Here is a 27,134-nt window from a genome sequence, read left to right as displayed (position 1 = left end):
CAGGAATACATGTTCAGGATTTGCTGGTGCTGAGACAAACGGGGGCATCTCCAGCCATCTTATTTAAAAGTTACTTTACCTTGCCTTGTCATTCACGAGATATACCACCAAGATGCCAGGTGGCATTTGAACCCACCCTAAGTTATTAAAAGGTACGTCTCAAGGTTGGAGCGAGCTCCTTCTCTCAAAACAGACCAAGCGTATGCCAGGATGTGAGACAAAGTATGCTGAGGTTCCGATATCTCCTCTCCTTCTCGGTCCCTCCAGGGACACCCCCACCCCAAGACCGCTAGGCCCATGGACCCCCACCTCTGGTACAAAGAAATGTGTAAGCCTGGTAAGGACACTGTCAACACAAAATAAATTCCAGAGCTTGTCTTGAGGAGACATCTAACAGGAGTTAATGGTGTTTTCAACTTGAGGTCAGAAAATGTATGTGTCCAGCGCCCCCAACTGTGTGTTCTAGCACCCCCACGTGAGGTCTGGGCTTCATATGGAAGTTGATGACTCCGTACAGCCAGCTGATCTACCTGGGTTTTGTGTGCATGCGCATGCGTCTGTGTTTGTGTGTGAGAGAGACAGACAGACACAGGCATCACTCTGCTCCCTCCGGGGTTGAATACGGGTTACCTTGACTGTGCTCCTCATTGCCCCCATGCTGCGGACTCGCACAAGCTGCTTCTGTTTGATTCACACAGAACCGTGAGAAACAGCCCCGTATGTGAGGCCGTGTTTTTCATTCTATTCAGTCTTTGTATATATTCAAATCCTCCCAGTTTCAGCTCTTGCTGTCCTGCCAGATTTCCATCGCGTTGATGGCTTCTCTGAATTAATAAGTGTTTTGCAATCGCTGAAAAGTTTTTCTTCCCTCCCTGCCCCAGCACCGGTCTTATCCATACTGATTTTTTTTTCTTTCTCTTTCCTCTCTAGCTATTTCTCAGATGTTTTATTTTGTAAAGTGTTAATAGAATTTTTCTTTCGCCCTGACATTTTATCTATTCAGGAGGTCTCTGCGAGTCCCATTGTGCAACTGGACTGTGAAGGAAAGAGCTCTATTCTTTACGACAATGGTTGCCCTAAAAAACATACACAGATCCTCCCCCTTGCTCCCCAGGGTGGAGCGAATGTTGGGAGGGTAGCGTCAGAAAACATCCAAACTTTGGAAGGAAAAGAGGGAGCCAATTACGCCCTGTTTGGGGGGGGGCGGCATTGAAAATACTTTTCTTTTTAATTCAAAATATTTATTTCCTAAGGGGATCTGAGTTTCAGTACCAAAACATGGCCAACACAGAAGGGAGGCTGTTTTCCTTACTGTTCGGCATTTTTAGCTCAAAGTAAGCACTTGGCAAACGTCTTAGAAAATGTGGAGATGGGTGTGAAACAGATGTCACGTTTACCTGCGCGACACCCACCCACCCGCACCGCAGGCATTGGAATTCTTATCGAGGCCCTGGGGTCTAAGTCTGCGGTACCATATGCTCGAGTGTGACTGCTCTGTGTGCAAACAAACCAGTTGATCTTCTGGTGGTTTTGCTTGAGTGGTGCACAGAGGCAGACGGCCGTGGTGTGTGTGGCCGCCACTGCAGGTGCCTGGGGGGGACCATCGAGCCTGCCTGGCTGCAGAGGGTTCTGGTGAAGGCACCCCATCTCCACCCTAGCACCACCTCCTCCCCTCAGCCTGGTACCGGCCGAGAGAGAGGAGCTCCCTGCTGGCGAAGCAGTCACCATGCAAGGCCATTTTCCTCCCAGTTACTGACTTTAGAAATGGGGACCAGAAGGGGAAGGCCCCAGGAGCCTGTCTGTTCAGACTCGGTTGCTTAGCAACCAAGGGGGGCCCTGACTCCGGAAGGGATTTTTAAGCTAGGCCAGTCCCTTCGAGGTTTGCGAGGTTTGCATCTGGCTTGCCTACCCCTTCTTCCATTCTTACCTTGACTTTGCTTTTCCCCCTGTTCTGTTTGATAGCATCTAGAAAAATAGGTTTGTCTGGAGGCAGCATTTTAAATCTGATCTCATTGCTTTGCCCAGTGTCTTCTCCTCCATCAGAGATTGTAGTCTGGGAGGAGTGAAGAATGAATAGCCTATGATTCCCTTTCTCAGCTGGCTTAGCTCGGGCCCCAAACTCATTTGTGAGCCTTTGAGCTCCAGTGAACAGTGCTCAGTCCCTCCCAACCACACACACACACACACGCACGCACGCACACTGAAATCGCTCCAAGCTCAGAGCCCCTTGGCTAGCGGCTTTGTCCAGGACCACATGGGTAAAGTTATAGTTTTACTGCCAATCTTGGGCACAAAATGAATGAAGAGACCAGGCTGCTCACCTGGCCAAACCAAGTACCTTCCCCAGGTGAGTAACTGATCGGCTAGGACAGTCCCTGTACTTTGTATTTTGTCAAAGAATGAAGAATTGGATTGTAAGTACGAGGAGTGGAATTCAAAGCCAAATCTGGTTCAGTAAGGGTGACTTTCTTGAGGTCTGCATGGGAATTGAGTGTGGATCCTGAAATCTTATTGCTAGAAATATCCAGAAGGGTTGCAGGATGCCTAGAAAGACTGAGGGAGAAAGAGGAAGAGAGACAGAGGATGCCTTTGGTGTTTTCTACTCTTTGATCCTTTTGCCAAGGTCCTAGCATGAATGCATAAGTCTGCTGGGGCAGCCATCACCAAATACCACAGACTGAGTGGCCAAACAACAAAAATTCATTTTCTCACTCTGTGGATGCTGGAAGTCCAAGATCAACCGGATTGGTTTCTTCTGAACCGTCTCTCCTCAGCTTGCGGACAGCCACCTTCTCCCTGGGTCCTCACGTGGTCTTCCCTCTGTACCTGACCGGATCCAGATTCCCTCTGTGTATAAAGACCCCAGTCAGTACTGGATCAGCCCCCCCCCCCATTACCTCCTTTTAACTCAGTAACCTCTTTAAAGACCCTGTCTCCAAATACAATCACGTTCTGAGATACTGGGGGTTAAGGCTCCAACATCCAAGTTTGGAGGGGAGCACAATTCAGCCCATAGCAATCAAGATGTTAAATTTCCATTGTGTATAACTGGAAAAGGTTTAAATATCCACGGAAGGAGGATTGAGTAAGTGACAGTGTCTCACTCCATGAACTATTATGCAGCAGTCCAGGTAGTATTCGTGGTCGCTCACACCCATTAGGATGGCTACTATCAAAAAAACCCCGGAGAATAACAAGTGTGGGTCACGATGTGGAGAAATTGGAACCTTTGTGCACTCTTGGTGGGAATGTAAAGAGGTGCAGCCACTGTGGAGAACAGTATGGCAGTTCCTCCAAAAATTAAAAGTAAAATGGCCATATGATCTAGCAATTTCATTCCTGGGTGTCTACACAAAAGAATTGAAAATGGGGATGCAAGGAGATACACATACATTCATGTTTATGGCGGCTTTATTCCCATAGTTAAAACTGAGTATCTGTCGACGGGTGAATGAATAAGCCAAATGTGGTATATACGTGCAGTGGAATATGGATGAACCTTGAGGACATTATGCAAAATAGAAAAAGCCAGTTACAGAAAGACGAATACCGTGGGATTCTACTTATATGAAATACCACAGTCCCCCCTTATTCATGGCTTCGGTTACCCACGGTCAACCGTGGTCCTACTGCGGATGCCCCTCTGATGGATTATCAGATGACGCGTAGCAGCTGATTGTGACATCACTTGCCTGCGTTACTCACCTCACTTGCCCTCCTCACATAGTCATCTTAGATATTCGGAGAGGGAAAGACCACATTCACATAACTTGTATTACAGTACATTGTTGTAACCGTTCTGTTTTATTATTTGTTACCATGGTTAAATCTTCTACTGTGCCTAATGTATAAATTAAACTTTCTCCTGGGTATGTATGTCCAAGAAGGAACATGGTGTATATTGGGTTGAGTACTATCCAGCAGTTTTGGGCAACCACTAGGGGTCTTGGAATGTCTACCCCGGGGATGGGGGGGACCTCACTCACAGTCATAGAGACAGCAGACGGGATGGTGGTTGCCAGGGGCTGGGAGGACAAAGGGGATGGGGGGTTATTATTTGATGTGGTAGAGTTTTAGTTTTACGAGATGAAAAGAGTTCCAGACATGGATGGTGGGGATGGTAGTTCAACATTATGAGTATATTCAGTACCACTGAACTCTACACTTAAGAGCGGTTAAGACGGGGGCGCCTGGGTGGCTCAGTCGTTAAGCGTCTGCCTTCGGCTCAGGGCGTGATCCTGGCGTTATGGGATCGAGCCCCGCATCAGGCTCCTCTGCTGGGAGCCTGCTTCTTCCTCTCCCACTCCCCCTGCTTGTGTTCCCTCTCTCACTGGCTGTATCTCTGTCAAATAAATAAATAAAAATCTTTAAAATATTTTTTAAAAAAAGGTTAAGACAGCAATTTTTATGTTATGTGTATTTAACCATAATAAAAAAAATTTGGAAAGGAAAACATAATATTCACGACATAGTCATCTGGGAACTATTTGCAATATTGTAATATTATATTTAAAAAGAACGGGAAAATTCCATCTACAGTCTGATTTAAACTATATTAAAATAGGCATAAGGTGTTTTTTTAAGGCAAAAACTAAAGGGAAATACATCAGATGTTAACTGTGGTTGTTCTAGGCAGAAAGATGGAAAGACAGTGATTTTTTTTTCTTTCTGATTTTTTGTGTTTTCAAATAAATGTTAATGTGCACCTGTGACTTTGTAATGGAGACCACTGTTCCCTGGCCGCATATCGCATTTTGTATGTTTTGTCAAAATTCCTAAAGCAGACTCCATTCTGTTTGTTTTGCAGGTGGAGGACGCAATGCTGATGTTTGATAAGACGACCAACAGGCACAGAGGTAAGAGCCCCAGCGGAAGAAGCTTGCCCCTTCTGTTGCCCAGATGTTGAACATCTGTATTCATGGAGGGCCACCACAGCATGAAGAGTCCAGATCCTGGACAGTTAAAAATCAGCCACACCCAAGCCGGGTTCCTGGCTTTCTTAGTCTTTGCTAGACCTGAGCACTAAGGGATCCAAATGGAAATTATTCATAGCAATTACTCAGCTGAGCTTTCAATTTGCATTGAAGGAGGTGGTTTAGAAGCACACTGTTAGTCTGAAGAGGCAGAAAAGAAAAAAAATACCCTTGTTGCCCGTTTATTCGCCGTGTACAGGGATTGCAGACTTGGCAGTGCCCATATGCACATCTGGAATGTTTAGAGGGCTCTGCACTTACTCATTTTTCTCTCCCGTGCTCTTCCTGTCCTATCCGTGTTTTAGAAAATAGGTCTTCTCAACTTGGGGGTCTGTGAACCCCTGAAATGGCACACAAAATGTTTTATGTTCGCGCTTTTCTTGGGAGACGTTCCTAGCTTTGAACAGATTGTCAGAGGGGTTTCTGACCTCCATACCTCCCCTCCCCAAGAAAGGAACACGTTGAAATGATTGCTTTAAACAGAAAATTGGACGAATCTAGAAAATCCTCCCAGAGGAAATAGAGTCCAAGGTTATGGCTCGCGTTCCATCTCCTGTTCTCCGGAAGCTCCTGGTTTCTGGGGCTCCTATGAACAGGGCGCTAATGAGCAGAGCTTCGGAAGGGAGGTGGCAGGAAGCAGCGTTCCTGAGAGGCGCCAGAGTGAATGGTGTTTCCTTGCCACTTGGATTGCATTTAGATGTTTCTTGTGTTGTTTACATTCTTGCTGTCACCTGTGATTAGAAGCAGTTACCCAGCACTGACTGTATGTCTCTCCTGTTGGGAGCCTGAGTGAAAGGGAGGAAGGCGGTGGGAGGAGAAGGAGGACGGGCTGTCCTGAGAGTGCCTGGCAGTCCGGCTTCCCGGGCATCCATCGACAGCATCCTCAGAGGGGATATGGAAAATTGGATGGAAAACTGGGGCATCGATGACGTTTATGTTGGGGAGGGATGGGGGGTGGAGGATGAGGAGGAGGGGAAGGAGAGGGAAGAAAAGAAGAACTCACGGGTGTGGGATGATTGCTTTGTCCTCTGTGGTGCTCAGCATCCTGAGAGCCAAGAGAGTGAGGGGAAGGGGATGCGGAGAGGGGCAATTCATGGTTATTCTTCGCCATCATCCTTCTGGGGTGGGGGAGGGATGTCTGAGCACTGCTTCCCTGTGCAGCATCTGATCTGATCTTCACAGCAGCCCTGTGACTTTGGGAAAGTCACTTCACTTCTTTGTCTTGTTGGTCTCAGTTTATTCTTCTGTGAAGTGGGGACAATACAAGTACTCGCCCGTAGGGTTGTTTGGAGGGTCTGGTGCCGCACACATTAGTGGCGCCTAGGTTAGCTCTTCTCGTTATTGTTTTCACAGTCATCACCTCTGTGTTGGGCCTGAGGTGACCCGCTGAAGCTCAGAGCCGGTAAGGGATGCACCCCAGGTTAGAGCCGGGACTCATCCCTAGGACTGCTGATTTCAAATTCTGCTCCTTCTCTGTGTCTCCACGGGCTCGTGAAGAGCGTTTTCGTCTGTTTATTTTCAGTTTGGGCGAGGCCCATCTGAGTGTGGCATTGGGGTTCGGTGCTAGAATTCATGCTCCTGGAAGATTCCCGAGTGGCATCTAGGCAGTGGCCTTATCACTCTTATTTGAATATCCACCGATAAAGGGATTTCTGATCTGCTCCAGGTCAGGCCCTGTGTTGGAGAGAAATATCTCGTGCAGTCCTCCCAGCTGTGCCTGGAAGGAGGCGTGCCGTCTGGTGGGCCCGAGAGGGCCGGTGACTTGGTGACTTTCCCTGTCACTGTTACTCAGCTAGTAGCAGACACAGGCAGGTTCACACTGAGGGCGTTGGGTCCCTGGCGTTGCCCCAGAGGAGGTGCCGGGGAGGGTTCCCCCTTATTTCTAACCCAGACATCTCCTGCTATGGATGGAGTCTGTTCCCTTTCTCCAAGGCGCTGGGTGTGGTGATGGGGCCGCGGTCCCTGTGACTCCTGTGGTGAGGTGGAGGGAGGTCCCTTCGACGTGGCTCCAAGGACGGCACTGCTCGCTCTCCCGCATCAGGACTTCGGGAAGGGGTGGGGGGACACTGGCAGGAAGGAGGCTGGGCACAGCTGCGGTGCATGCTCCATCCTGCCCCCAGCCAAGGCAGAGCCTGCCCAAGCACCCTTCTGCCCTGCCAGAGGGTAAGATTCCTGTCGTGGATGGAGGACTTGAATACTTCGTGGAGCCAGACAAGGGGAAAGTAGGGCCTCTTCGTAAAAAAATTATTAAGAATTTCAAGGTGACAGCAGAGCACTGAACCCAGACTGGAGCCCTTCTGAGTGTGGGCCCGGGTCCCACCTTGCAGGGGCAGCCCGCTGGTGGGGTGGGGAAGAGAAGGCAGGAGGGAAGGTGTGCCAAGAAGTTTCAACAAGGAGGCCCTGACGTTCTGCTTGTCCTTTCCTCCTGTGCAGAAAGCTGCCCCCTGTTGTTCTTTCTGTGTAGGTGGGAGCTTTGCCCCCACCCCCACATTTTCCAGCCCCTCTAAATAGCTGAGAGTTTCTCTTTGAACTCGGTGCTAATGCAGGGGTAATGCTTAAGTGGTTCTGAGCAACGAGGAGAGGAAAGAATTTAAAAAAAAAAAAAAAAGGGCCATGTCACCACAGAAGCACAAATCCTACATATGGAACGAGTGGGCCCCCCATCCCTGGCCTGATGGAATGTGCATTTGGAATCAGGTGATAAGCACAAGAAAAGAAAATCCTCCCGCAGCCACCTTGCCCCAACCTTACCTTCACCTCCTCAGCTTCCTGTTTCCCATTATCTTATCAAGAAGAAAGTGCTGCCGTGGCAGAAGTTAAGGACACCTCTCGGGCTGGCAGGGCCGCCAGCTTTCTTCTTAAAGAGGTGCATACCACGTTAACCCTCCATGCCATCTCAGTGCTTGCCCAGCACCCTGTCACCCAGCGCCCAGCACAGCTCCGTTGGGCAGCCTTGCCCTGGGCCTTACGAAATCACCTGTGTGCCCTTGGAGCTGAGACAGCCAGCATCCGGGAACGCTGCACAGTTGGGCAGGAGTCAAGTCCACGGGGTTCACGGGACGCACTCCGACTCCTCTAGCCACTGTGAGCCAGAGGTCAGGGCTGAGTGTCCACTCCTCACCCCATGGTGGCTACCCCCTGCCCCTGTCCCCCTGTTGGTCCCATAGGGACAGCATGGCCCTCAGTTACATGTGGTCACAGAAGCGACAGCCTGTGTTTCTTCCCCTCTTATGTCTGTACTTGGACCTCACTAGCGCCCTGGGAAAGAGTCCAGAGGAACAGGAGACAATGAGCCCTCCCAGGATGTACATGTCCCCCCCGCCCCCACCCCGTGGAAGCAAGAAGGTTGTTCAGCATAGGACTCACACAGAGGTGTGGAGTCTTCCCCCGCTCTCCGCTTCGAGCAGACTTCCTTCCGGCTCCTGCTGCCCCCTTGATACCTGGCCGGGGCACATTCCCTGACCTCTCTGACACCTCAGGTTCGTCCTCTGCAAAATGGAGGAGCTGGGGGTGATGAGCTTCAGGATCTGAAGTATGTTTCTGGCTTTTAGCCTTTTAACTGAGAGAGTGTCCAAGATTAATAAGTCCTTTTTAATTTTTATTTTGTTAGCTAGGAGAGGGGGGTCGTCTTTGGGTCCCCAGCACTCAGGAATGCCTTCAGAAAGCCGCAGGTGGAGGGAGAGGCTGACCTGTGAGGACCTGAGAATTCTGAAGCTAGGGCTGGCCCCACTGGGGTGACAGGGCTGACCTGACGTTGATCCATCACGGGTTGCAGCCCACCCTGGGAAGCACATATGGCCTCGGGCTTGCCCTGAGGACATCCTGGAGGGGACAGACCTCCGGGAGCCATCTTCCAAGGGCACTGCGGGCAGATCCCGAAGAGGGGGACTGGGACTCTCTGGTTGGTACAGTGGGTTCTGTGTGACCCAGGCCATGGTAACATTCCTGTTAGAAATAGCCAGTGCTTCCCTAGCAGTTCTGTACCCCGTGCTTAGCACAACGCCTGCACGGACTGTTGAGTCTTGATGAAGGTCAGAGGTGAACCCAGCCACCCAGAGTCCCTGGTTGGATGTAAACCCCGCCTGTGTGACCCGGAGCCCTTGCTCTCAGCTGCTGTGCAAGCAGGCTGCAAGGCAGTGGTTTAAAGCAGGGGAATTGGTGATTTTAACCCCTCCTCATTATTGGTCCTTCTCCACCTACCCTGCTTGCTGGCGTGTGATGCACCTTCGTTTCAGACGGAGAAACTGAGGCATGTAGAGTTTTGGAGGGCCACATAGCAGGTTCCTGCTGCCAGGTAGCTGAGCGGCTGATAAAAGCTGGGGCCTTCCATGAGATTCTTTGTGCCCAAGGGGAGAGAAAGAAGGTGGCTTTCCAATTTTCTCAGAGTCATTTCATTTGCTCTCTAAAAGCTGTTAGAGGTGCTCTGAAAAATATTGGGCTGATCATCAAAGGATTTCATTGTTGGGGGAAAGTTTGTTGCTTTATCCTTGCAAAAACTCAGATAAGATCTTAAATTCAGCATTAGGTATTGATCCCAGAGTGGGGCTGGTGAGGAGGGGCTGGAGGGAAGACACTACAAAATGCCGCCCTTTCCAGGTCTCCCTTTGGGAGGCAGAAGGCTGAGGGGTGAGCTGGAGAGGGGAGGGAGGGTGGGGTGGCATGGATCGGAGCTGTCCCCGCTGTCCCAACTGTCCCCACTGTCCCCACATCAGAGGGTTGAGAAAATGGAAGAACTTGGGGCTGTGGGTTGCTGAAATACGTCTCATGCTCACCTCCTCGTCTGGGAAGGGAACCTCCACTGTGAATGTCATTCCAGGGAGCCTCAGCTGTCCCTCTCTCTGACCCCAGGCCTCTAGATTCATGAGCTCTGCACTGCTGGTCCCTCCACATCTGGCCCAGCAGGGGAGAGCTGGGTGGTTGGGGGCCCAGTGGAAAGTGAGTCAGACCTGGTGAAGGTCAGCTGGAGAGGGAATGAGTACAGAGGAGAAACTTGGTGACAGGCCTTCTCGCTCCCCGTGGCTTCCATTCCCCAACAGGCCTGTTCACTCCAGAACGTTGCCAGAGGCAAAGGGACGGACACACTGAGAGGACGTTAAAGCTCAGTGTGACGGAGGACTCCTCTCACTGCTGTGAAGAGTTGCTTGTTGAGTGCAATGCTAATGGCTTTGGAGAGGGCCAGGGCTTCTCAGACAGTGACTGGCTCCCCAGCGGGCCCTCCGCTGTACTGACTGCAGCCCTGGTGGTTTGGTGACTCTCCGAAAGCTCCGAGAGCACCGTCACCAGCAGGCCCCCTACATGGAGGGTCCTTTGCCAGGGCGGCTGTGCCCTACCAGGAGTTGCAGGGCTGGAAGGGCTCCTCCTGTGCCCGCGTGGCCAGAGGGAGAAGGTTCCCGCAGGCTCACCTCCGGGCAGTGGGGCTGACTGAGCTCTGCCTCTCCCTCGAAGCTTGCCCCGCATCTCCGTCCCAAAAAGCAGTTGGCTGAAGTTGAAGGTCTCCGCAATTTGCGTAATCAGCTTATTTATTAAAATGGTGCCAGTAAGATGTCACTGAAACTGTGATAGAAGATAATGCTTTTCTAAGGAGGAAAAACAGCCCTTAATGTCCTGACTACCTGCCAGACACTCACTTTTGAAATTGACCTCTGATGTCCAGACTGACTGTTTTATGTACGCTAGACATGATTCAGGATCGCCCTGTAATTATTTGTTCATTGGTGCCTACTCCCCAAAATTGGGGGGGGGATGTAAAAGGAGTTTCACAAAGGCATAAACTAAATGAAAAATGAAAAGGCATCGCTTCCTTTGTAGGTGTGGGATGTCAGAGATAATGTATGTGTGTGTTTTTCCTAATGAGACTCTAGCATTCTGACCTTACCTAGGAAAGAAGGTTGGAACGCTACAGCTGTAGCTGGGACTTAGTGAGATGGAGAAGGAAGTCACTCTGGGTGGGAGAGGGTTGTTGGATGGGGCAGGAAGGGCGGCAGAGATTCCTGGAATCACAGCTGGTGAGGACACTTGGTGATGTGGCTCGAGGGCCTCCGTGCCCACTCCACAGTCCAGCTGCTGCACTCACACCTTTGCATAGTCCCCACCTCTCAGATCTGCCTCTCGTCCCCTGTACACGCTGCCGATGGCAGTGGGCACCTGTCGTGTGCCACCCCAAGTCTGAGATGTGTCAAGGAGTTTATTGGAAACCTTTAAAGCAATAGCTTAATCATGATTAGCATTGATCCCAGTTCTGCACCTGCAGCAGGTCTGTTATAGGCCACGAACGTCAACCAAGGTCTTCGCTACACAGAACTTTCAGTCCAGTCCGTGTAGGATGATGTGGCCATCAAGCATGGCACTTGGGCTCTTTAATTCAAGTAAAGGGTCTTGACTGGGCCAGGTGATAATCTTCTCTTCCCACAATGGACCATATTAGTGTGGGACAACTGCATAGGAAAGATACTGATAAACCAGGACTCTTGGAGAGAGTGTTCAGAATGGGGTAGCAACTCAATACGATTGGGTCTCCTCCTGTCCACCCCAGGCAGAAGGGATGTGGGGAGCAGGGCGAGGGCGACTGGCCGTGGCATGGATGTTAATTGCTGCCTTTGGGTACTTGGAGAGATTCTGTTGGAAAACAGTTATGTGCATTCTCGAAGTTGGGCACACTTCAGTTAGAATGGGGAGGAGCTGCCAAGTCCTACAGTGGTATAAATGGATCTCCACGTACCCCTCTACTAGATGCTCCGAACCCAGGGTGCTAGACTCCTAGCTGGGCTCATTCTAAAGCCAGCACTGTGCAAGGGGGGTGAGCAGGCTTATATGTGCCCACCATGAGGGGTGCAACCCAGTGTCTGCACTCCCCTGTAGGGCCTTACGCGTCACCCCGCCGCCCCCCAGCCAATAGCACATTTCCCTCAAGGCTTGACCCGTCACCTGAGCCATCCCAGGACCTCCTCCAGTCTACCAGGGATGTGCAGCAGTGGAGGAAGTGGGGGGCAGGGCACAGAGCTACAGCCCCCACCCTGAGCCATCTTTCAGAGACCAGCCCCTGGAGCTGTCTGCACATTTATTTTCTCCTTAAATAAACACCATTAGCTTTCCCGAGAAATTGGTGCAAACATGACCTCGCAAATAACCAATTAAAAGGGCAGGGTTGAAGGGGAATGTGCATTTGAAAACATGCAGAGGAGGCCATTAAAGATTCCCGTAGCTACCCCAGCCCTGGCAACATCGATCTGAGACCTTAATTTTATTTCTGACAGGAAAGCAAGGAGAGCACTTTAATTTTTTTCTCCCTGAGCTAACTAAGTTCCGGAAGCGTCCATTCTGGCTCTGTCTCTTGAGATATTAATCAACACAGTAGCTTGGTTTCTGTTCACCTGCTTTTCTTTGTAGACACAGAGGAATACAAAGCCCTCGACTCCCTAGCAACGGGGCTGGGGGGACAGGGTGCCCAGCGCCCGAGAGAGCCTGTGTCACGGGGCGGGGGGGGGCGGTCTGGCACCCTAGATGCACTGCGTTTTCTGGAGCTGAAGTATAAATCTGTAACTTCTTTCCTTTGGAATAAAAGCCCTGGCACCAAAAGTGTGGTGAGCTAATAGGTCTTCCTGCCTCCCTCCTGGCTGTGGCCCACGGAAGCAGAAAGGGAGTGGGCCCAGGGTCAGCAACTTCATTGACCCAGAAATGGTTTTTTGTAGAGAGGGACAATGAGGCTTTTGTTGGGCCCTGTTCCCATAGAGGCCCGGACTCTGACTCTCATGACATGTTTGAAGACGTCGGTGAGGGCAGGGTGCGGAGGCCCGAGGGCAGAGGAGCCTTCAGCGGGGTGACTGGATTCAAGGCACCCCCTTTCTTAGTGCCGTGGCGCTGCTAGGGGCCCGGGGACGAGAAGCGGGGGTGGCTGCTCCTCAGGGACTCGAGGTTCCCAGAGGAGCCTCATTGCTGTGCAGCTCCGGGCGTGAGCTTCGGTGCTGAGCCTCGCTGAGCAGAGGCCGTGCGCCGGGCCGTCTGCGTCTCTTTGTGGGCACGGTTTACTTCGAGACCCCAGGTTTTGCAGGCCGTCCCAGCTTCCCACAGGTGTGATCTGGGGCAAGTTTCCGAAGAGCTTTGAGCCCCATTGGGCTCCCTGGGTAGGGGTCATGCACTCCCTCCATACGAGCCCAGTGAGTCGGCTTATAAAGTGCCCACCACGGGCGGGCCTCGTTTCTTTTCTTTCCCCCTTAAGGAAGACCATTGGTTTAACTTCTTGAGGCAAACAAACTACAATCTGTGTTCGAATTTGTAAGACCCTAATCTTTAAAATAATCTCCTCCCCTTCACACACAAAACATAGGCTTGCGTGTGCCTAGACTGTTTCCGAAAGGGCCCCCACAGAATTGGTCACAAAGCGTTAGAATGGCATAGTGGGTAAGAGCACATGCCCTAGAGTCAGGCAGGGGGTGTTTGAGTCTGAGCTCTGCGACACAGTAGCTGTGTGACCTTGGGCAAGTTACTCACCCTCTCGGTGAGTCAGATCCCTCATTTGTACAATAGGAATGATGACGTCGGGTTATCCCAAGTTTTACGGCAGTTAATAAGTGTAAGGGACTTGGAGCAGTCTCTGGCCACGGTGAGCACCTGAGTATGTTTTATGCACAAGCCTATATATTCACGGATGCAAATATACATAAATAAAAAAGCAGCCTTTGCTTCTGGGGAAGAGGATTAAGTGCCCAGGGGTACAAAGATAGGGAAAAACATTTTATTGTATACTTATTTACCTTTTGAATTTTTGTACCATGTGCATTTATTACCTGTTCAAACATTTACTTTTTTAGTGTAAGCTTTTAAAATTCATTCCAATTTGAATTGTAAATGCAGTGATACAACAACACGAGAGAGTTTTCAAAAGAAAAAAATTCACCTCATCCCAGCTCCCTAACATTGTAACTATTGTGACTTCTGCCTTGTTCCTGACATTTGTGTAAATACTTTAAGACTTGGTTGTAATGATGGGGCTGGTACAACGTGCGGCATCTCGAGCTTGGTTGAACGAGATGTGGGCCCTGGCTCGTCGGAGTTTTCTCTCCTGCCAGGGAGAGAGGGACCAGGTTGATCCAGAACAGCATTTGATTAAATGCAGCTGAGGATCCTTTTACCTCTGAGTTGCCTTTTTCTTTCCATAAACAGAGAGTCAGATAGATAGATGAAGATTTTCTTAGTAGTCTCTGCTCCTCCCAGACAACATGCTATTAATAGAATAGCCAGGCTGGTCCCGGTCTGGAAAGAAACATGGTTTGCTTGAGTTTATCATCTCAGACCGGAGGGGAGAAAGGTCAAATGGGAGACCCTCTGTTCCAGAAGTTCAAAGTACTTTTTATTTTTTTAAATATTTTTTTTATTTTATGTGAGAGAGAGAAAGTGAGCACAGCGAGGGGGAGGGGCAGAGGGAGAAGCAGGCTCCCCACTGAGCAGGGAGCTCCATGCAGGGCTCGATCCCAGGACCCCGGGATCATAACCTGAGCCGAAGGCAGACGCTTAACCAACTGAGCCACCCAGGTGTCCCTGAAAGTGCTTTTTAATTAAAGAAAGTTAAAAGCATTTTCCTAACCAAGGTGTGATTAATAAACATGTGGGAACCTTACATAATATGGCAAATACAGAATCCTCCTCTGTGTCCCTGGTGCTTATAGCCTAAAAGTCACAGGAAGTACCCAGTTAATGAAGGTGGTGAGGTATCTGGGCCACGTGGCAAAGGGGGTGAGAGCTTCAGTCTCAAGTCACACTGCTGGGTTCAAATTCCAGCACTACCACCAGTCAGCTGTGTGACCGGGGCAAGTTAGTAAGCTTCTCTGACCCTCAGTTTTCTCATCTGTTAAATGGGTAATTTTATTAACTCACGGGCTTGCGAGGTGTACGTGGGGTAGTGCATCTGTGTGGAACATCGGAGGTTTAGGAGAGCATCTGTAAGTGCTAGCTAGCTTTATTACTCTAACAGCTCCTGCTGTTTTGCCACTGCTCTTGTTACTGTTGCTTGGGGAAGAAAGGCCACGGCTCGCAGATTGGAGAAAATGTTAACACTCCAGAGCGTTGTGCGCAGATGCCCTCGGGTTTGCCAAAGTGGGAGAGTATTGTGGGTTGAATTGTATTCCCCCCTCCCCAAAAGGGGGGGTCTTAACCCTCCTTAGCTCAGAATGTGACCTTCCTTGGAAATAGGGTCTTTACAAAGGTAGTCAAGAGGAGGCCATGCTGGGCCAGGTTCATCCCATACAACGGGTATCCCTCCTGTGAGGGAGGACACATGAAGACAGACACGCAGGGGAGAGATCATGGGGCCCCAGGGCAGGACTGGGGTGACGCAGCCATCAGCCCAGGATTGCTGGCAACATCACAAGCTAAGGGCTCGGGACAGATTTTCTCCTGGAGCCTTTGGGAGAACGTGGCCCCACCGACACCTGAGGTTGGGCTTCTAGCTTCCAGAACTGTGAGAGACTCAGCTTTCTGTTTTCAGTGCCCCCAGTTTGTGGCACGCTGCTACAGCCGCCCTGGGGAACACAAGGAGGGCATTGCAGCACTTTCTGCGGGACGGGTGCCCCTGCAGCTGTGGGCGGGCCGGCCTCGCTCTCTTCCTGATGCTCCCCCGGCAAAGCTACGTGCAGGAGAAATCCGGGAACATGGCCCCCAATCCTAACAGAGTTCCTGGCTTGCCCAGGTCGAATTTAGTCAGAGACCGTGAGATTGGCCTTAGGGTGTTAACATCTATTTTTCAGTAGAAACACTCGAATTCTGAGATTTCATTTTTAATTTAGTCCTCTTCAGAGCTCGGTCATTTCTTTGGAAGCCAAAGAATACACTTCAGAGTTGTCCATGTACCAGTTACACTGGGGAGTTGTCAGGACCCCAGCTGTCAAGAATGCAAACCACTCATTAGATGGGTGTTTCCAGCTTGGTTCATTCAGTTCAGCTGCCTAGGGAGATAGGAGAAAGAGAGAAGGAAGTCAGGGGAGCTTGTGTGAGACAACACAAACTCTACCCTCCTTACATACCTGCTCCAACTTCCACCCTGGAAAAAAATAAGAAAGAGAACACAGCGAGACAACGCTGAACTTTGGAACCTGCCAGACTGACTTCTTGATTTATGTTGTCCCAGAAACCCTTCCAGGCAGGAACATTTGCCAGATGCAATCCTAGAGTGAGTTTCTGAGCTAAATTAATGCAATCGTGGGTCGAGATGGCAATACCTAACGGTCTCCGGTCATAGGATGCAAGTGGGTGCCGCAGTAATGAATAGTTTGAGGGTCCACGTGGATGTGCATCTCTAAACCCTCGGGCTTCGTTGGCAGGCCTGGGAAGGCATAAAATAACTGCCGTGATCTCACAGTGATCAAAGTTGGGCACCTTTGAGCACTCCCTACACATTCGAAATTTCTTCCTAACTTGCCACCCCGTCTTGGTATCAGGAAAGACTTGAAAGCACATCCTTCTGTCTGGATGCTTCCAGCGCCGGTGCCTGTGTTCCGGCAGCCGAGGCAAAGCCGGCGCCTCTGCACCAAATCGGCAAAGTACGCGACACTGACATCCGATTTATTGTCTCAGAGGCTGGGCCGGTTCACGGATGATTCATGACTCCCGCTCTGCGCTGCCGCTGGAGGTGACATCATCCACTCTGGGCCCAGAATAGACACAGAAGCAACAGTGGCCCCTGTTCTGGGTATCTCTTGCTGGCCCTGGCTCCCTCCTGCCTCACACCCAGCCACTGTGGGGGTACGGCGGTGAATCCAGGGAGCCCACTGGAAACATCACTTCAGGAGAAGGCCCTCGATGGGTTTCGATGCTGTTCTAGTCTGCATAGTGAAGTAGAGAAGGGAACTTCCCCCAAAGTTCACGTCATCCGCTTATGTTCCTTTAGCTGGAACTTAGAGTCTACTCATAAGCCAAAGAGTTGCTTAATTCCCACGGGCTGACTTTGGCTTCCTCGAATAGAGATGGGGCTGGCTGGGAAGACCGGGGTGACTTACGGCATCCCATAGCCCCGCATTAAGAGGCCCACATGATGAATGATGGCTGTCACGTCCGAGGTTTCGGACCGTGTCAGCGGTTTTCAACGCTGGTTGCACATTAGAATCACCTGGGGAGTTTTTAAAATGGACCAGTGCCTGGGGCCCACCCCAGATCAAGTGAGGGAGACTCCGGGCTGGAGCCCCGGCCTGGAGGGGTTTCAGTGATCCCCCAGCTGAAGCTAATGTGCAGTCAGGGCTGGGAACCCCTGGGTCAGGCGCTCTCCAAGGGCCTTCCAGCTTTAAAGTTCACTAAGGCAGGGCCCCTGACCAGGTCCTTGACCCAGACCCACCTCTGGGCCATGGGGTGGAAGGCCATCCTTGGTGCGAGCCCCGGTGCATAAGCCCTGGGAGGGAGGAGGTGTCTCCTATAGGTGAGTGGCCCTCGGTGATCCGTGCGGGCAGTGGGAGGTGTGAATAATTACCGTTCTGTTGTGCCAGTTACGAATCGAGTTACCATCCTACCGAAACTATGTTGCTGGCTTGCTGTTACTGGAGGGATCAGGCCTGAGATGTTGATGCTAGTCTATAGAGTCTTTGCTGCCTGGCCCTTTTCTCCTGTCCAGCTTCACCCAGCACCATGCTCGCTGTAACCATGCCGACCTCCTGCGCATTGCCTTAACAGGGCCGCCCTCACAGGCTATTCCTTGGGCTGCCAGGAACAGTCTGTCTCACGCTGCTGGCCAGTTCTTACTCACCTTTCAGGAGGAGTCTTAAACGTCCTTTCCTCAGGGAGATCTTCCCGAAACCCCCAGACTGGGTCAGCTCCGTCGGTCGCCTGGGCTTCCGGTTCCTTGTCCTTTTCCTTCATGGCACTTCTCAGTCCTTAGTGATTGTGTTACTTGTTTATTTGATTCTTATCTGTGTCTTCCCCACCTCACACCCCTTGTATCCCAAGTATTTGGCAAACGGTATTAATATACAGGACAAGAGGGTGGAGGAAGATGGGCAGGCCCTCCTCACTGTGGTCTCTGTTCTTTTGCCTGAAGAGAGAAGTTCATTTCCACTTCCTCTGTTCTGTCTTCCCCCTGCCTGAGACCTACGCTCGGAGTGGTCTTGTCTGCAGGAGAGTGTAAGAGCCGCGGGTGTTTTCAGGAGAGGGCTTTGGTAAAGCCTGAACCCGAAGGTGATTCAGGAACACTGCTGTTTTTTCCCGAAGCCTAAGGGAGAAACAATTAGTCAGCAAACCAGTGGCGGTGTGTGTATTGGGGGGTGGGGAGGTCTTTCTTAAAAGGGGAAAAAAAAGTGCCTTGGTGGGGTTGTTGTTGCCTTTTACAGGCGACCTGGAAGAAAGAATGAAAATATTGGTTCAATTAAAAAAAAAAAAAAAAGTCCTGCATTCCTTCCCCTGACCCACAATGCCTGGTGCAGCCTGGTGGGCTGGGGGGTAGGTGTACTTCAGCCAGGGGTCCGTCCCAGGATTTTAAACACTTAACGTGCTTCACTTTTGAAGGCCAGGTAGAAAGGTGTGTACTTAGAGATTTCTGAATTTCCTCCCCACTTCCCAAATGACTAGGCTTGGCATCCCAGTCTTCTTTTAATTAAGTTGATTCATTTGCCCTGGGAAGATTTCCTGATTCAGCTAGTGTATTTATGTATAAACTACTCTGGAAACACCTGGCAATTTTTCTGAGTGACAATAAGGAAACATTGCCTGAAAATTATGGTTTAATTTCCTCCCTCCCCCATGCTGTCTTACCTTTTTAAAAAACGGGTAAGATTTACAAAAGGAGCTTTGTATTTTGCCCATAGTACTGATCCTGTTTTACAACAGAAATGCGTATCCACAATACCTAATAATTTCCCTCCGTGTATTTTTAGAACTCTAGCTTTTAATGGACAATGGAAGCATCCCTTGGCAGATGGGAAATCTCTAAATTGCATGTTCTTATTTATTGTGAATTTTCAGGTAGGCCTCCAAAGAGATTGGTGAACTTACATTAAAAAGTTAGAATAGGGGCGCCTGGGTGGCACAGCGGTTAAGCGTCTGCCTTCGGCTCAGGGCGTGATCCCGGCGTTGCGGGCGAGCCCCACATCAGGCTCTTCTGCTATGAGCCTGCTTCTTCCTCTCCCACTCCCTTCTGCTTGTGTTCCCTCTCTCGCTGGCTGTCTCTATCTCTGTCAAATAAATAAATAAAATCTTAAAAAAAAAAAGTTAGAATAAAAAAAAGTTAGAATAAATGTCTTCGTGACTGTTTTTAGGAGTTGCCATTCTAAGGGTGTATCGAGCTTTGTGTTGTGGGGGGGCAGGAGCATGGTGCATGTGTGAATGGGACGTGACCCTTGGGTTTAAAGTGCTGGAATCAAAGATGTTACAAAGGATCAAAATAGGACAGAAGGTGCCCATATGTATTTTCACTTTATTTTAGGTTTGTGGTTCCTTGATGATAGGATTAATAAAATCCCTCGCTAAAACAAAGACTCGTGCCCCAGCCTGGTCAATTAGCAGTCTTAAGTTTTCCTGGGTAGTATAAACGGCTTCCACAAAGTGGCTTGAATCCTAAATTGGCACCTCCTGGGTCCACCCCTTCTCCCCCCTCCCTTTTTTTTTTTATAAGTTTCTTTAGCAAAATGTGGGGGGTAGGAAACCGCAGGTAGCCTAGCAAATCCTGCTGCTGCCAGGGCGGTAGCAGCTGGGCGGGAAGAGGAGAGCAGCTGCGTCTGCCTTATTAGTCATTCCATGAAGAAATGGATTTGATAAATAATAAAGCAGTGATATTAGCAACACATGCTTGCAGGTCAGATGACTTCGATGAAAGCCCCTTCGTTAAGTGTGTGTAATGGTTTGACAATGTATGTGCCTTCTAAAAACCTCCCGTTTTAAGGTGGAAATTGGACTGTTCATGCAATTCTTAGCAGATCTGCCAAAAGCCTGTTACCAAAGGGGCTTGGAAATCTGAAGGGTGAACTCTCTGTTTAATTTGGCCTCCGATCCCCCCCTTTCAGAGGACACTTAAACTTACTTTGTTTTCCTGTCCTTGCCTTTTCATTCTGTTAACTGTTTTGATTTGTAAAATACTATACCTCACACCACACTCCTTTATGAGGATTTACTGTGCTGATTTTTATCTTTCACCCTACATCCTTGATAAGAGCATGTTAAAAATGAAATTGCTACCTGACACTTATAAAATCCTGTCTGGCAGCCAGGGAAGAAGCTGGAATTGGGGGAGGAAAAGGAACTGGGGCTTGGAGGAGGGAGATTTTTAAAGGAACCATATCACGCTTATCCCCCCTGAATTCTAGAAGTTTTTTGATTTTATTTTTTTTAAGATTTCTTATTTATTTTAGAGAGATCACAAGTGGGGGCAGGGGCAGAGGGAGTAGCAGACTCCCCCCCTGAGCAGGGAGCCCAATGTGGGGCTCCATCCCATGACCCTGGTGTCATGACCTGAGTGGAAGGCAGACACTGAACTGACTGAGCCACCCAGGAGCCCTAGAAGTTTTGTTTTTGGGTTGTTTGTTTGTTTGTTTTTTAAATGCTGCATTAACACAAGTTGTCGATGCCCCTTGCTATTATTGTATGGCGAGCTGTGGGCAGAGAGTGGGTAAAACTCATGCATGTCCTTTGCTGTGGACTGAAACTTGATGGATGGACAGACAGATGGATGACATTTAACCACCTCCACATTGCTGTCCTGGAACGCCTGGCCTTCCCAACTCCCGACATCCGCACTCCTGTACCCTTTCCTACTCTAAGACCTGTCAGACGAGAATCTCCTCTAGTGGAGAAGCTGACTTGCCTGGATTAAGTATGTGCTTACTTTTGTTTGGCTGCGTTCTGCTCTGGAACTCTCCATTTAGCCACACAAGGCCTCCATGATGGGGGGCATGAGTAAATAGAGCCGTCTGAACCATCCGGTCATTTAAATTCTAATACAGTGACTTAATGAACTCTTGTCTTTAATTCCTGTGACGTGGAGAAGACGGGTATTCTCTGCCCATAATGAAGCTTGTTAACCCATCTCTTTACTGACCGGTGCTTTTATTGTTATGACGACTGGAGACCAGATTATGCTAGAATAACAGGTTTCCCGAGTGCCTGGCGTTGAAGCAGGTAATGGTGATCTTCTGTAGGAGTCACAGGGGTCACTGGCTGATCTGGCAGAGGCATTATTATATCTGAGTTTTCCGAAGTGCTGTGTGTGAAGACCTGGCATTTACTGTCCTAGATTGTTGGGAGAGGGTCGGGTGCCTGGGCAGCAGGGCAACACGTATCCCTCCCTCCCCAGGTGATGCCAGAGCCATTATGCCTAATTTATCACCCACCTCCTGAAAATATAATCCGCCACCAAAATGACTGCTTTTGGAAACTGTCGTGTCTCTTTTGAGCTGAGACTGGAGACAACCAGACAAGGTTCGGTGGTGACGAATAAAGAAACATTACTTTCTGAACACAATCTTCTGTTACCAGTCACTTTTCAACAGACATTCAATCAAAATGCTAATCGCAGCAGCAACAAGGGAACATGGTTATTGTAATACTAATTGATTGGTTGGAGGGTGGGTTTTGTTAAGTGCAGCTTAAGATTTCGGAAATATGATTCTCTTTAATTACAGCGGCACTAATAAAAATGAACAGATGATTTGATGATTTCCCAGGTAATGGCTTAAAACATTTTTTTGTTTGAGTTTAAAATGCGATCCGGTGGAAGTGCACTAGAAAAATGGGGCCTGTGTGGGTGGCCTTGCCTTTAGCAGACCCAGGCGTAGAGATTCAAATCTAAAATGCCCTTGGAAGGCTGTGTGGGACCTTCGTAGATGATAGTGATGGGGGCTGTCCCAGCTGGCCCCCAGTGGTCAGGCAGTGGGTCGTTCCAGCTTGAAGTCCTTGGTATTTCCAGAGCTGTGGTGGGGGCTGGGTTGTACTGATCCGTCATGTGTTCAATCTGGGTTTCCTCAGATTGGTCAGGGGCAGAGGGCTCCCCCCATGGTACCAGCAGAGGCCCATCCTGTGCTCGGGGCTCTGCTGCGTACTAGGGCACCCTCTGTTCCAGGAGCTGTTCGAGTTCTAACAATACCACGGGAACAAAGCAGGCCTAATCCTAGCCCTCCTTCTTTGGGAGCTTCCTTTCTTCTGGGGAGGAAGAGCATAGATCATTTCAGGTACTTCTGAGTGCTCTGAAGAAAAAATAGGAAAATCCTGGTGAGGGAAGCTAGGGCCTATTTAGGTTGGTAGGTGGCTGGGAATTGGGAGGCAAAGGTATTCCAAGGAGACGGCAACAGTGAGTGCAAAGGCCCTGGGGTGGGCATGAACATGGTGTGTTTGAATGACAGAAGACCATGTCTGAGAGGGAGAGTGGTAGGCAACGAGTGAGGGTGGTGGGTAAGGGCTGGACCGTGAAGAGTTTGTGAGCCAGGGCAAGGTGGAGGGCAGCCATTGGCAGGAGGGAAGAAGGGCAGAGGCATAGGACTTCTGCTCTGGAAAGATCCCACTGGCTTCTGAGTTGAGGAAGGGTGACAGGGCCGCACGTTGGGCAGTAGGAAGGCCAGTGGGAGTTCATTGCAGAAGTGAGGTGAGAGCTGCGAAGGTCTTGGGCTGTAGCAGAGGGGATGGGAGAGGCAGTGGGATTCAGGATGTTTTTTGGAGATGAGACCCAAGATGTTCAGTTGTTGGATGCTCGTTAGGAGGAGGGAAACAGGGCTGACTGTATGTTCTGGGGTGGAGCAGCTGAGGGCTGGTGGTTCTGTTCACTAATATGGGGACTGCTTTGATGGAAGGAACCCATTTCAGGAAGAAAATCAATAGTTGTGTTTGCAATTCCCATTGGAATCCATTCGGTGATTTGAATAGATGGATATATAAAAAGTGCACCAAAGAACAGGGCTTTCGAATTAAAATAATCCACCTAGTCATTTTTGCGTAAACCTCCCTAAGGAAGGGATTGTTTCAGGGGAGCCCTGAGTAGATGTCAGTGTGGTAGACGGGAACGCGTGAAGATGCAATTATCGTTGGGCCCTTCACCACACCAGGTTTTCTAGCCTGAGAAGTCCCTCCCCCACGCTTCTCTGTTAGTGAGATTTATCCAATTTCAGGAAAGATGCTGCCTCCAGGAATCCAAGCATCATTGCATCTGTCACCCCAGGAACGAGAGACCCCGTGGATGCTTCTCCCCTGAATGTATGCCTTGGCATCTGGGTTCCCTGTGAACGTCCTCGGAAGACAGGCCCTGGGGTCCTAAGCCCGCCCACTCCCTACTTCTTCCTGCTTCCAGATCTCTTAGATTTCAAAGACTTAGTCCCTAAAGGGGACTCACCTTTTGTGGCCCTGACCATGCAGACCAGAGGAGGGACCCCTCGAGGTGTGGGTACCGTTCTGACAAATGGTTTAAAATAAAAAGGCAGATAGCAGATTGGTGTTACTGGGGTGGGAGTGGGGGCCTAATTGGGGCGGGGAGGCAATGCTAGCTTTCCTTTCAATTTGTCAAGCTTTCTTTCAAAAGATCTGCCAAAGAAGAAAGGGTAATTAATAGGCTTGAAGTCATTTCCGATGTGTCAGGATTTCTGCCTTGCTTCCAAGTGATAATGTTCGCCGGCTCCGGGCCTCTGGGGAGTCTTCCATCTTATTAACTTGTCTGGAAGAAACAGGGAGTGGGGACAGCTCGGGCCAGTGGGTGACAAGAAATAAAGATTTGTGGTGTGGTGAGCTGTAAACAGTAGGGCTAAATAAGTTTGAGATGGGGGTGGGGAGGGAGGGTGATTGCCGGCAAGCTCCACATCAGCACCAAGGAGAGAGCCAAAGCCTCCTGGGTCATTGACCCTTTGCTTGCCTGGAAGCATCATCCCGGGCGACCCGAGAGAAGAAGTGCTTTTAATGAGCAACCTGGAGGCACTTAGCAGGTTTGGTGTTTGCCTCTTCACACCTCTTCTCCTTGTTCCTTAAACAAAATCCAGTACCCTCCCCAGCCCGAGGAGTTCCCTCTGCCCACGTGTAAACCCCAGGCTCTTATCCAGCCTGGTTGCACGGTGCCGCACAGTATGAGCCGATAACGTCTGGGTTCAGCGCGTGAATAAGGAATCCTGTTTTCCCTTCACTTCTGATTGTCTTCAGCACCGTGGCTTTCCTGTTGGGGTAGCTCTTTGCCCTCCTTTCCCACCTCCCCTTCACCCCTACCCTCAGTTCACCTTTAAGAATTAAGGGCTGGGTGAATATCTTTTTTTTTTTTTTTTTTTTGGAAGTAGGCTCTGGGCCCGATGTGGGACTCAAATATTTTTTGAGTAAATGAGTGAATGATGACAGTCATTATTAGGCACTGCTGAGGCTTCATGTATTCCCATTTACCACCTTGCCACTCCATTTACCTGATGGGAGAGGTTAAGTAACTTGACCAAGGTCACACAGCTAGGGTGAGGTGGAGAATGAGATTCGAAGCCTAGAAACCTGTTTGACGGTAGCTCCTTGGCCCACCCTGCTGCATTTGCGTTCAGGAACAAGGCATGTGCAGTTGGCAAAGAGATTGTAGCTGATGCTCGAGGCCCTGCTGAGTGGAGAAAATGAGAGTGCTTTGGAGACAGTCCTTTTAGTGGGTCCATTGAGACCTGGGACTGGCATCAAAGCGTTTAGAAACTGGTTGATGCTGGGGCCACTTCACTGACATTGGGGTCACCCCCAAACGAGGTGGAAGCTGGCCTGCCTCCCCACTCCTTATCCCTAGCCCCAGCTGTCTGCAGACCATCTTTTCTGAGCCAATTAGGAGAAACCTCAATAGGATTGAGAATAAACGCCATAGACAAATGCCACTTGTGAGTGTGACCGGTGCGGGGGAGGGCAGCTTTGCAGACTGTTGTCAGAGCTGGATTGGGGGCTTTGGTTGGCAGCTGGGAGCAGTAGCTGGCAAGGCCCCATAGCCAGCCTGGGCAGGAGAGCGCCCTGGGCAACCTTCAGGATCCACCGACAGATCTTCATATCACGCACCTGTTCAGCCTTCACCTCTTTTTCTCATTTGTTGCAAAAGTGCTTCAGAAGTAAAAGTTGAGTTAGTATAGGAAACCCGAAGTAAATAATGCCGGCTTCAGCTGTATGCAAGCTGTTCCTCACACACTGTGCTTTTCTTTGTTTAAAATAGCAAGGTTTGGATTTTTTTGGGTCATAAGGAAAGAACACGATGTCTCTTATTCTCTGTTTTCCCCCCCCTCTTTTTACCATTTCTCTTCCAAAAGGAATTCTGGAGACAGACTTGAAAGTTAAGCAGAAATCCAAATTCATTCTCTGCCCTTCTTAATTTCCCTCTCCTCTTGTTTTCATCTTTCTGTCTGATATATTTGAAGCCTGGCTGGAAAACTTGGGAATTTTTCAGCCTGGGAAAAAGAGGAGACTGGGGACTTCTTTCCTTTTCTTAGCAATACTCAGGGCGGGATTTGGAAAGTTCACACATCCAAGATCTACACACACACACACACACACACACACACACACACACACACGTCCGTCTATCTCTTGCCTGATTAAGACCACACTGCGGACTTCTTCCACCCCTGGCCTCCCCTCACAGAATTTTTCAGAAGCCATTTTTCTATTAAACCGAAAAGTGGGAATTGAGAGGGAGAGAAGATGCTCTTAGAAGGTATAAAACTTGTGACTAATTACCGTTCTCTTACATCAGTATAACAAGAAAGACCACCTCCCTGTAGTTTTTTGTTTTTTCTATTTTTAAGGATTTTTTTTTTCCCAAAGTGCTTTAGAACTGCCATAAAGGCTCGCTTCTGTGGAGCACTGTGGGCTTCTGCAAGCCAGGACTGAGCATGAATAAAGTCCTCTCCTTCGGTGCCTGTAGGTAAACGGTGGTGGGACACAGGGAGCAGTAGTATCTCGAGGACTAAATAAAGCCTCCTTTGAGGCTGAACCATGAGTGGACGAGAGTTCCCCCACCAGCCGCAGCTACATTCTGGATTCCTCCTGATTTGCCTGCCCATTGAGGGAGAGGCCCTCCTCAGACTGGACAGGGCCCAGAGAATCCAGCGGGCCCCAAATTTAACCCGGCGGGAGCCGTGCACTTGCCCCGGGAGGGTGGGGGCCAGTGTGAAGAGCACAGGCGCGTCCAGGTGGGTGGAGGTGACTGGCGGCAGCCTGCCTGGGACGAGGTGGCAATTGGATTGGAAATTGGTGTTCAGCCAAGGGTAGAAATCAGGTGCGTGAAGCAAACTGGCTGCTGTGTTAAGTGTGTCGATCCCTGAATGCACCCATGGGTCGCACGTGTGCACACGAGCACATTCTCAAACCCTCCCCTCCCCCACTGCCATCTCCCCCCTCCCTTCCCCCACCTGCTGCTGAATCTCAGCTTTCAAGTGCAGGTGTTGAGGTTAATAACAAGACATTTCCCAGTTGGCCCTTTGCTTGAGAGGCTTCTCACTAGGCTCTGAAGGAAAGGAAAGGATTTAAAGGGACCACAGACATGAAAGTTGGACTCAGGGGTGTCCACTCCTGGGGACAGGGGTTGGCCGGGAGGTGGTTTTAGGCACCAGTGGCTCCTTTAAAAACAGAAGTTCAGGCAGGAGTTATGCCCATCCCAGCCTTCTCTCGCCATTTGGCCAGAACACCCGCACTAGGCCAACCAGCCTGACTTTCCTTAGCTCCTTCAGCTTCCAGAAGGATTGACGTCTCTACTCCACTTGCTGCACAGGGAAGCTGGGCTTTGTCCAGAGTCCTCTAGACCCAGGCCTTGTGACCTTCAGTAGGGCTTTCCTCGCCCTGCCCCAGGACTGGTTACACACTGGGATGCTGTTCTCCCACTTTCTCGCTGGACTCTCAAGACCCATCATTCATGAGAATTTACTACTGATGCCACAGAGTAACCCACATAACCCATGGGGGAGTTTCTGCGGTTTAATTGAAGTTCAGAGTCCTGCTCACTGGTCTATAATTTCCTAACTCCCTTTCCGAGAGGGTCCTAGGAAGCCCGGCTTGGCTTTCTGCCGGCTTCACATCACTAAACATGGAAGCCAGCCAGATTCCCATTCGCCCACCCCCATCCTGGCCCCCCTAACTCGACATCCTGCTGCCTCCAGATCCTGGGTCTCTGCCTCTGGGGTGCTCTCTACCCCAAGCCTTAAGTAATTGGGCCAGACGCTAGGTGTTGCCATCCTGGTCCTGATTCTGTTTTTCTCTCTCTCTCTCTCTCTCTCTCTCTCTCTCTCT

At 50.0% G+C, this 27,134-nt stretch overlaps 1 protein-coding gene across 1 annotated transcript in view; it reads left to right on the top strand.

Annotated features, from left to right (window-relative positions):
- Positions 1-27,134, top strand: part of MSI2 (musashi RNA binding protein 2) — a 491,389-nt gene that overhangs the window by 232,128 nt on the left and 232,127 nt on the right. The window contains exon 6 of the mRNA XM_034641828.1: positions 4,808-4,856. Coding sequence (XP_034497719.1) covers positions 4,808-4,856 — 49 coding nt within the window. The remainder of the gene's footprint in view (positions 1-4,807; positions 4,857-27,134) is intronic.

This window comes from Ailuropoda melanoleuca, chromosome 13, assembly GCF_002007445.2.
Source record: "Ailuropoda melanoleuca isolate Jingjing chromosome 13, ASM200744v2, whole genome shotgun sequence".
Lineage (NCBI taxonomy): Eukaryota > Metazoa > Chordata > Mammalia > Carnivora > Ursidae > Ailuropoda > Ailuropoda melanoleuca.
This window is presented reverse-complemented; position numbering and strand designations above follow the sequence as displayed.